Source organism: Medicago sativa, chromosome 3 (genome assembly GCF_051527215.1).
Source record: "Medicago sativa cultivar Bolivia chromosome 3, Bolivia_mono, whole genome shotgun sequence".
NCBI classification, from domain to species: domain Eukaryota; kingdom Viridiplantae; phylum Streptophyta; class Magnoliopsida; order Fabales; family Fabaceae; genus Medicago; species Medicago sativa.
In genome coordinates this window covers 59,995,248-60,006,636 of record NC_140751.1, presented here as the reverse complement: position 1 = coordinate 60,006,636, position 11,389 = coordinate 59,995,248, and the positions used below count along the sequence as shown (strand labels likewise).

Genomic DNA, 11,389 nt, shown 5'->3' with positions numbered 1-11,389 from the left:
ACATATTTTCAAGTTTGACATCTCCAAATTTTATATTGTATGTAAGATCAAGATCGAATAACTTTATTTCATAAGAAAATATACATATCTAACATATAATAATCTTGAAGGATTTAGAAGCAAATAAGAGAACGTCAATTCATAGAAGATGTTTTCAAAAGTTATGTAGAAAAAAGTTTGTGCTTGCTTACAATTCAGGCCTTCTAGAAGTCTTATGCAATAAGAAAGAAGAAAATCATAACCAAACTTTGATCATAGAATAAGGAAACAATATTGTACGTTTCAATCCATATAATAGAAATATGATCATATCAATAAAATCTTTGATCAAACACTAATTTCCCAAACGATCAAAGTCAATACTAATGGAATTTTATGATCTTGACATGTATTGTATCAATAGTAAGCTCTACTAAATCAATTACCATAACTACAACAATAGTTATATGAAACAAATCGTATGAACCATTCACTTCTGGTAATGACGTTCAATGTGACCTTTCACCATTTTGATCAAGAGTCACTCTTTGTTCAATTACAAATGTGACTAATCTTTCAAAAATATTCTTGAAGATACTCATTTATTTTGCTACTTCAAGAGCATTTCGAATGACATAGAAATAGATATACTGTCTCATATTTTCTCTTTAAATGTGTTGTTCTTCAGGAACTCTTTTAATTCAACACAATATTGTTCTTAATCTTAATCTTTCAAAAAGAAAAATATTGGCAGATTCACAACTATAATATTTACTATTTCATTAGAAAAAAATAATGTGAAGCACAAATTATAAGTGTTGAATGTGCAAAAAGATGACATAGATGACAATACCTCTAATTTATATGCCTTCTGAGAACTCATTAGTAGCAAAAATCATAATCATCAAAAGTCATAATATACTTTTACCATCTTCGCATGTATCATATAAATGATAGTCTCTACTATATCAATTCTTGATATTATTTTCTCGATTTTGCTACTTCAGGAGCATATTAAAATTTTATTTTGTTCAACTTATACTAAGATCAAATAGATCTTATATATTTAAATTATGAACAAATATCTAATTCTTCAAGAACTCAACCACAAACCTCTATCGACAATGACAAAGGAAAATCACAATATTTTTATTTTGCAATCTTTCACAAATGTTTGATGTTAACTTATCAGTTCTTCTAGAACCATATCTCAAATCTTCATGAACAATGATAAAAAAAAAAATAAATAATAATATTCATTCTTTGAGCAATCCTTCCAAGATGCTTTAATATTAAGAGAAAATATAGTTCTTCAAGAACTATATCATAAGATCTTCATTGTTTGTGCAATCCTTCAGGGACGTTTCTACGTTAAATTCATCCGGAATTTAAAATGAATAAAAAATAAATACATCTTTTCTTCATACCTATGGCATTTTGAAGAATTCTTTTAAATTAATACTAAGATCAAATAGAACTTATAGACTTCATTATGTTCTAGAAGTATAGTTATTCAGAAACTATACCACAAATCTCTATCAACAATGACCAAGAAATTCACAATTTTTTTTTACTTCTTTAATCCTTCATGGATACTTGATATTAAATTATTTCAAAATTTGACAAGAATAAACAAAGAAATATATGATAACCATAAGTCATAGAAACTTTCTCAACAAAAATTATATGCAAAAATATAAGTATAGATCAATCAAATTAACCATAATTATGAAGAAGAAAAAATTGGCCAAACAAATACAATCAAGTTAAACTTGAAAAATAATTTCACATATGGTTCAAGACTAAATAAGAAATTGTGATAGAGATGCACACAACAATCAAAACCAAATAAACACAAAAGTACAACAAGTAAATTTCTACAACTCTTTCATGAGGCCTTTCACTACAAAAGCAATATATATGATTATACCTTATATACATACTAGAGTATACTTAAATAAACAAATCTAATCAAATAAGAAGCAATTGGTTACAGAAATTCGAGACTTATTATATTATACTGCATAGTTAAACACTCATAAAAAAGAAAATGAACACAATAACCAATACATATCAATACAAGATGGATATTACAAATTAATATTAGGAACACATACAACCATACAAGAATCAATATATTGACCATCATCATACTAAAATATTATATATATATATATATATATATATATATATGAAAAAATTAACTACAAATATTAATGTTTTTATAAAATTCTTGCATGAAATATAGCATGATATCATTCATCGGAGTTATCTAAAATTTCTCAAATTATGCAATTTTAACAAGTTTATTTTTTTTTAAATAGAAAGGAAAAGACACGTGCAAGAAAATTATAGAAGTACTTAAAATTAAAAGTAGACTTACAAAACCATCATACATTCAAATTTTTTATTTAGCTTCTTCAACATCTTTCATTATAACAATTGTGAATCCATTGCTCTTGTTTATGACTGGAACATAATCAATCTATGTAATTCAATCAAACAAACACAAAAATAAAAACAATGAAAAAGAGCATGATATCATGATCATATGAATTAGATTAATTAGTGCAAAGATAATGAGAAGAAGGAAATTTATAGGAATATAGCCTCCAAGATAATTAAGCCATTTCTCTGGTAGAGTTTCGTGCTGATAACGTGTTAAGAAATAAACTAAAACATAAGATCAAAGAAGAAGATGAGGAAGAAGATGAAAACACTTTGTATTATTCTCTTCACAAGTGTGTCATTACATTGCAATATAGGTCCTATTTATAGGACACATATAGGTAAATGGAAGATCACATTACAATCCACTCACTAGTGGGAGTTACAATCATATGGAAGGTTAAGGAATGGACATCCACTAATAGGTATATTCATAACAATGGGAAAGGAAGACATTACTATTAACTAAAATGTTTATAATTGTATCAGAAGGAATTTGAATTATGTTCCTTAAGATTGCAATGTCAATCTTAACACTAAGAATACACTTAATGGACAACCTCACAATATTTGGATTACAGAAAAGTAAAAATTGTACATCAATTTTACTGGAAAAGAAAATATTTTATCAGCCAACAAGCTTGTGTGAAAAAGTAACTGGTATTCACCCCTTAAGAACAAAGCATTTTAATGTAAAATTTTGGTTACCGGTGAACTATTTCTGGACATGTACAAACTCACTCATGAAACCAAAGTGGAGAAAATCTTTGGGACTATATATATTATTATGCATGTATGATTTAAGATTTAATTAAATGGTGTTGGTTGTTGTGTTGACTTGTCTTATTGCTACCTTTGAAGTCCTTGTTTACAAAGAGGGCAGCATGATATAATTCTTAGCCACTGATCAACACATTTTAGATGAAACATATGGGAACATGGCAATTGTCTAACTTCTTCTTTGTCTTTGTATTTGGCCAAGCATATGCAACATTCCTGTCACCACAACAAACAACACAAAATTGATCAATCTACACATACATATTATTAGGTATCAAAAAGAAAAAACAACACATAAAAAAACCACTTAATAGCGGGAACAAATCGTCTTGTAATGAAATCTCAACCATACATTTATCTTTACCGCATAAGGTAAAAGTTATTTAAAAGTGATTGAATGATGAAGATTTTTACTAGACTCCTTATAGTGAAAATCTCTTGGGACTTGGGAAAGAATCTCATTCCCTTAATCACATACAAGGTGTTTAAAATTGAAATAATCTATAAAATCGGTTACGATAGACTAATATCTCCGGCTTATTTAATTAACTTCACATGATACTTATTCAAGCAACTTATATAAAATTTACAAAAAAAAAAATTAATCTTATGTTCTCTCAAACTATAGAAAGTTTATACTTTATACATAAACTCGTATATGATACATATTAAATAAATAGTTCATTAAGATGTTTAAAATGTGATCGGTCAAAATTAGGTTTGAGTAAAATCAACATTGATCGCTTATCCTCAAGCGATCAGATGATATGCAAGAATGTATGCATGTACTTGCATATATAATAGCTATGTTACTTACCGGCTCTTCGGCGATCAATCTTTCACTACATTGAGAATCATTGTTAACATCTACTTTGGTATGAGCCACTTTAAATCTCCAAGATGGAAGTTGTGAGATTTGATCATCAGATGCACCTTTAGAAGAGGAACCAATGTTCATGTTGTAACCAAGGAGTGTGCTAATGAGTGGCACAACACAACAAAGCAACAAAAACAGTAGAAAAGGGAAAGAGTAACAAATTGCATTCCAAACAAGAAGAATGATGCAGAGAACTTGGAGTTTTGGAGCTTGTTGTAATGTTCCAAAACGTGAGTCAAAGGACCAAACATTTCCCATCACAAACCATATTGCAAAGAAAAGCTCTAGAGAACTTCTGCATTTGCTCATCAAATGTGTACTCCTGTATACACTGCATGGTACAAAAACAATTGAATTAAGTTATTTTGTTAATAATTGCTCAAAAAAAAAAAAAGTTATTTTGTTAATTAATCATTGTTATCAAAAACAATGTTAAATATGAGTACCACTTTGATTCGTTCAACAACTTTCTTTGAATTTTGATTTAGTTTTAGTTTCCTTTTCTGCTCATATCAAAATCGACCCTATTGGAAAATACTCAAGTTCTACATAGATTAAAGATAAGACGTGTACTGTCAAAAAAAAAAAAAAAAAAAAAAAAGATAAGACGTGACTAGAGTTTACAAGGAGTGGCACCTCCATCTTACAAGTCGGTTTTGTACGAAAGAGTTAGACCTAATAGAATAAAACCTAATAGTCTCTTCCATTTGGAGTCCTACCTTAGGAAATAGAAGCAATTTTTCGCACCTCGTATTTTTAAAAGGGTATTGCTAAGTGCTAACAAGTGCACTAAGGACACTTTAACAAACAAGTGTCTTATGTCTTAAAAACACTTGTTAGATATACAAAAATGAAAACAATTGATAAATTTCATGTAAAAAAATTTGTTTTTTGATGTTTCAATGTGTTGAATACATAAATCCCAGATAAAATTTCTACTTTAAACTTTTTATCATTTCCTTTAGGGTGTGTTTGGTTTGGAAAAGAAGTTTTGAAGAGAGAAATAGGTGAGAGAGAGTGAGAAGAGAGAAATATGTGAGAAATGGAGTAGATTTGATGTGTTGTTTGGTATAAAAGAGATAAAAGAGAGAGAAGTGTTGATAATTTATAAAAGTACTAAGATACCCCTACAATAAAAAAATTTATTAAATTATTTAATCTTTGTCAAAAATTAAATTATTTAACCTTTTATTCAAATTTATTTTAATTAATTAAATTATTTATTTTAACTTTATATCAATTAAATTAATTACTACCTCCGTCCCTAATTATAAGACCCTTTTGAGAATTTTTTTTGTCCCTTTTTATAAGACCCATTTGCTATTTCCAAGTATATTAATTATTTCTTTACATACATGCCCCTATTTATTATACATCTTTTTCTTCAATCAGTCATAAATAACATGTTGAAAACATAAACCAACCCTCTCTCTTAAAGGATAAAATTGTAAAAACAATAGTAATTACAAACATATTTAATACAAATATCCACTATCTTAATTCCCGTTATTTTTTCAAAAGGGTCCTATAATTAGGGACGGAGGTAGTATTTTTTTGCGCTAAATTAAACTAATTAGTTTAACTGAATTAAGTTAAAATGATTATAGTTTTTATGTAATTCAATTAGGGGTGGCAAAAAAATTCGTACCCGCGGGTATCCGCGGATAAAATCCGTCATGGGGACGGGGCAGGTAGCTAAACGGATACCCGCGGGTATAATAAACGGGTATTTAACTATCCGTTAGTATATGGACACGGACATGGATTTGATGATACGCGTACCCCCGGGTATCCGTACCCGTTAATAAATTACGTAAATTACTAAAATATCCATGTGTGTGTGTGTGTGTGTGTGTGTGTGTGTGTGTATATATATATATATATATATATATATATATATAAGAGTGTGGTGTCTAAACAAAAACCCTAGTTTACTGTACGACTTTTCAGTTTTCTCTATTCTTTCTCTCAAAAGTGTCAAAAATTTATCTTCCTCTCCTCTACTTTTGCGGCTAGGTTATCATCTTCTCCTTCATCTCTTTTTTTTTCTTCTTCTTTTCCTTAGCATGATTATTTGTTTATGATTTTAGAATTTAGGGCCTTCTAATTTTAGAGGGTATTTTATTTGGAGATTTCTATGTTTTTTGGATGTTTATTTGGATTTTGGATGTTTTTATATTTTATTTTACTTCAAGAATTTGCATGGATTGTGTAAGAATCATATCTATTATGGTATGATGAATTTGCTTGGAATTATGTAAGAATCTTGATTTTTGATTGGATTATGGAATGGATTATGAAATTTGAATGGAATATGTTATGTATGGATCTTTAGAAGTTGAATTTTGTAGGTAATTAAAAGTTGAATTTTTCTTTGTACAAAAAAAAAAAATCAAAAATCCATGGGTACCCGCGGATATCCGTGGGTATCTAAATACCCGTGGATTACCCGTATAGAGATATCTGCACGGATATGGGGACAGGTACGGGTACCATATTTATGCAATGGGGCGGGGACGGATATCATACTACCCGTACCCGCGGATACCCATTGACATCAATGAATTCAATCAATCAATTATTAGTAAATTTAAAAAGTTACTTACTCACTGTATATTAGGAAAGGAACACACTAATCACACCGATGCTTCCGTTTTTGTCCGTGCCATGTTGCAAACTTACAACAATTTCACAAGGGCATTATTGGAATAAAAATAAAAAGTGGGTTTCTTCGCTACTTTGGAGAGACTAAAAACAGGCGTGGGTCCCACGTGTTTTTATCTCTCTTTCTCTTTGCAACCAAACAGGAGAAGTTCTGAACTTCTCTCCTTTTTCTCTGCCTGCTCTTTCTCTCTTTCCTATTTCACCTCAACCAAACACAATGTTAGAGTATTGATTATCATTCTCCGTTAAAAAACCAAATATTTTTGAAAGTGTATTTGTGGAAGGTATATTTTTATGAAGTATTGTTGGTGGTGTAAAAGTTTCTCCATGTACCATATTGACCGGGCCAAGTCAATGAGATGTTTGGTCTTGTATTTTTGTTGTATGTTTCCTACTTTCCTTTACTCTTTTCCCCGGAAAATCATGAAACTATGATGACTTTATATTTAAGGATCATGTTCTTTTACTTTTCTTTTACTTTTCTTTTCTCTTATTATTCTAATTTAAAAAAACACCCCACCAATAAAAAAATTATATTTCCCTCAAAAAAATATATATTTATTTTGAATTGAAAGATTTTTTCAAAAAAAAAAAATGTCAATTAGGTAAGTCATCATCTCCCTATTTTCTAACCTTCTAAGGGCACCTTTTCCATGTGCCTTATCTAAGGGCACCTAGGCCCACTTCAGCTGTAGAAGAGGCTTGTGGGGAAAAATAAAATAATAGTTTTCTATCTTTAGCATATGAGTCACGTATCTTTCTATTGATTTATTAAAATAATCAATTCAATTTCAAGAAGACAATTATTAGATTCTTTAATGCATAACAGAAGATTCTATCTTGAAAGTTCTATTTGGCCTAAAAATTAATTAATGGTATCAACAATTTCCACTAGCTTTAATATGACATCAATGAGTATACTCTCTTAAATTATAGATTAGTCCACATATAAATTTATAAAAATACATAAACATATGGATTAAAATTGAATAATAATTTATATTAAAGATAGAAAAGCCAAGAGTGAAATACCTGTTTTCTTCATTGTTTGTTTGTTGTTCCAAATCAGAAAGGCCAAGAGCATCTCCATTAGTCCCATTAATTTGATGATATCTTCCATAAAGTAACAACAAATTAAGAACACATCCAATATCATAACCAACTATCCAAACCCTCATAGGCCAAACAGGTTTCTCATTCTTTGAAATTGCCAAAGTAAATGTTGTGCTTGTTATCTGAATCAACAAAGCAATCAACTCACACATCATCCAAGTACTAGAATTAAAAGGGTTAGAACCAAGATCAGATCTTGGTCCATTTTGGTAATGAAACACTCTTCTCAAAAAATTGAAACATCTTGATCTTGATATTCTCATGGCCATTCTAGTAAAATATGAAGGTTGATCTTGAGATAAGGTAGTTGGTTGAGGTATGGTTTGAACACTACTAGCCATGCTGTTTTCTCCTATTGCATAATTTGAAGAAAATGAAACCATGTTGCTTGAAGATGAAATTGAAAATAAAGTTTACAACTTTATCAAAATTTGAAGAGACCCTTTTGCTTCTATATATTCATATGATCAAAATTAATCCAAAATTGAAATTTGTTTGCTCTCATATCCTCATACCAAGTCTTCTTTAGGTCCTAAAAATAAACATATCATTAAAAAATTATATAAAAAAAACACATAATTTAAACTCCTATAAATAATTCTAAAATAAAATAAATAAGCACACAAGAAATTTTTGACTATGCTTAATCTAAAATACCTTATGTTACAAGGCACATGAGAAATAATTCATTGGAACCACCCCAATAAAGAAGATATGTCACAAGCTCAAAAACTTGCCAATAAATATATGCATATATATATGAAGGGAAAGAAGAGAAGGTATGAAGGGTATGTCAAGAAGGTAAAGTTAGAGACTCAAGAGGGTGACCAAGAATCTGACTACTGAACTTTGCTTTGATTATAAGAGACTCTCACAAGGTTTGTTTGGAGGGAAGCTAACCGTTCGCCAACTTCATCAATAACTATATTTTCTATTATAAGTAAGAGTAGTTCAAAAAGCTATTCAGAATTCAAACTTATATTTCACAACTTATTTTTTTTCTCTCAGAAAATTAATACCAACGCAAAGATCTTTTATATTTGGAATATAAAGTAAAGTTTAATAGTTTTTGTCTCTTTGCTTCAAAGTGGATAAGACTTAAACTATTAAGGTCTAATGTTTGTGTATATCTACAAAAGCGTTTTTTTTTCCTTTTTATTTTTTGAAGTTAGAGGGAGACACACACAAGCAAAAGCAAGTTAGAGTGAACCATAAATTTCAATAAGTATTTATAAGGAAATTTGAATTTTGTTTATGTGCATAAGTTAATTAATTTTGTACATGCACAAATTTGTTTTCTCCATCATATTTAATTTGATCTAATATAAGATTTATTAATTCAATGACATAAATAAAGTTATAGATGATATAAAGTTTATCTCATTTATGCATCATAGGATTCGTCTAAAATTTTCTGTATGACTTATAAAGCTGCAGAATTTCAGATTTAAATCTAAGTCTCAATAAGTATGAACAAAAGATCTAACCATATGTGTCAACCACAATCGATGGATGTATATTTCTTAAAAAAAATGTGTGTGTGTGTGTGTGTATATATATATATATATATATATATATATATATATATATATATATATGGGTTATGGTAGAAGACACTTTTTATGAAGGTGTCTTTTATCAAGTTACTCTATGAGCATTTGCGAAAAGACACCAACTTACTTTTATGAAGGTGTTTTTTAGCAAAGTTATAACTAAAAAGTGAAAATCACACCTTAAGGTGTGACTTGTTAAAAGACACCACCAAAGGGTGGCTTGTAACAAAACCCTATATATATATATATATATATATATAGATAGAATAATTTTTTTGAATTGTGGCGGGTACAGTTGATTTAGAGATTTGTGGTGTGGTAAGGGTTGCCGACCTAATCCAACCAGCAGCAAAAATGTGTGTCATGTCAAGTTTGATGAGAGAAAGTGTGTGTGTGGGGTGGGTCCTATTCTGCGTGATACAATTTTGAAAGCATATTAGTCACACTAGTTATACTTTGTGGGGTAGCTTTTTCTTAACCTGTTCTGATTTTTTTTTTTTAAGTGAAGCCAAGACCGACATCAAATCAAATCAGGTATTGTTAGTTGCATATATACTTTTGATTTATATTGTGTTGTGCACACTGATGGAGACAGTTTCCTTATGTTTTTCTACTTTGCAAAATGACCAAATACTTATGTGAAATTTATGTTGTGAATTTTCAATTTACACAAATGAGTCTCTATAATATTTTAATTGTTACAATCAAGTTTCAATCCGTTTCTATTAAATCTCTACTTGGTAAAAAAAAAATTGAATTAGTTGATAATGAATGAGTTTATAGCCAATTGTGAATGAGTTTATAGCCAATTGTGAATGAGTTAGAAAGATATTATTACCTCCTGGAAAAGATGTTATAAACTCGTGAAAAAAATATTGCTAAACTAATCTATTTTAGTTATATGCATGAGTTTATAATCTACATGTTATTTGGTATAAGCTCGAAAATTAGCTTGATCAAACTCAGGGACGGATGCATGTGCATCTCTCTCTAGGCATGTGCCTGCACTAAATTTTGAGAATATTTTTTTTTAGGTGGTAGTAATATTACACAACATTTTTCTATTAGCCCACACATACCCAATTATGATGTATATCTATGTTATTAAAAATGAAATATAATATATATATATATATATGTGTGTGTGTGTGTGTGTGCGCGCGCGCGCTTGTGTGTGTGTTTTTATTTAATGTTTCAAATTTATATATATGTAGTGCCCCCACTTTTCAAAATTCCCGGATCCATCACTATTCAAACAAAACCAAAGATAATAAGGAAAAATGTACTTAAAACGATAAGTTATGAACACAAACGTTACTTGAAACATCTTATCAAGAAACACTATAAATAGTAAAATAAAATTATATAAATTCATGAAAAGATTATTACCAAATGGATCTATTTTAGTCGTACGACTTTATCTTCTATAAAAAAAAAAAAATCGGTCTTAGTTTCTATGAGCATAGTTCGGTTGATTGAGATATTTTAAATTATAAAGATTGAGTTTCAAATTCTAAATTTTTCACTTATTTATTTTAATGGTGAAATCATGATCAATTGACTACTAAAAATATAATTTTGGTCTTAGCAAGCAAGTCTAACCATAAAAAAAATATCTATTGTATGGAGCCTACGTGGCCAATTCCGGTAAGAACTAAAAAGTGGCGCTTACTTGGTCCAACATGCTGACATGGCCAAAGATAGAGACCATACACATATCAACAATTAGAGTGAACGATTAACTTAGGACTTTTAGCATAATAACCAATAATAAGGAAAAATATTATAATCTGGAGGGATCTAATTGTAATAAAGTAAGATATTTGGGAGTTTGGAGATATAATTCTAATTAGTCGAATTGGAAGTTCATGTACTAAAATTGCATAATCTTCTTGATACAAGGAATTAATACTAGAAGTGCCTATTAAGATTAATGTTCATTATTATGAAAAATATTGTCAAGCAAGTAAGCTTA

General features: G+C 29.2%; 1 protein-coding gene across 2 annotated transcripts; it reads right to left on the bottom strand.

Annotated features, from left to right (window-relative positions):
- Nucleotides 1–2,870: 2,870 nt before the first annotated feature.
- On the bottom strand, nucleotides 2,871–8,864 carry LOC146938752 (E3 ubiquitin-protein ligase At4g11680-like). 2 transcript variants are annotated; one of them, XM_085752674.1, is made up of 4 exons: nucleotides 8,519–8,864; nucleotides 7,781–8,393; nucleotides 4,025–4,415; nucleotides 2,871–3,423 (listed from the first exon to the last, which is right to left on the bottom strand). In XM_085752674.1, exons 2-4 carry the CDS (start codon nucleotides 8,242–8,244, stop codon nucleotides 3,277–3,279), a joined length of 1,002 nt encoding a protein of 333 aa, XP_085608800.1. In that variant the 5' UTR covers nucleotides 8,245–8,393; nucleotides 8,519–8,864; the 3' UTR covers nucleotides 2,871–3,276. The 2 variants fall into 2 exon arrangements, with proteins under 2 accessions (XP_085608800.1, XP_085608801.1); XM_085752675.1 differs by having other exon boundaries at nucleotides 7,781–8,384.
- Between the last annotated feature and the right edge of the window lie 2,525 nt (nucleotides 8,865–11,389).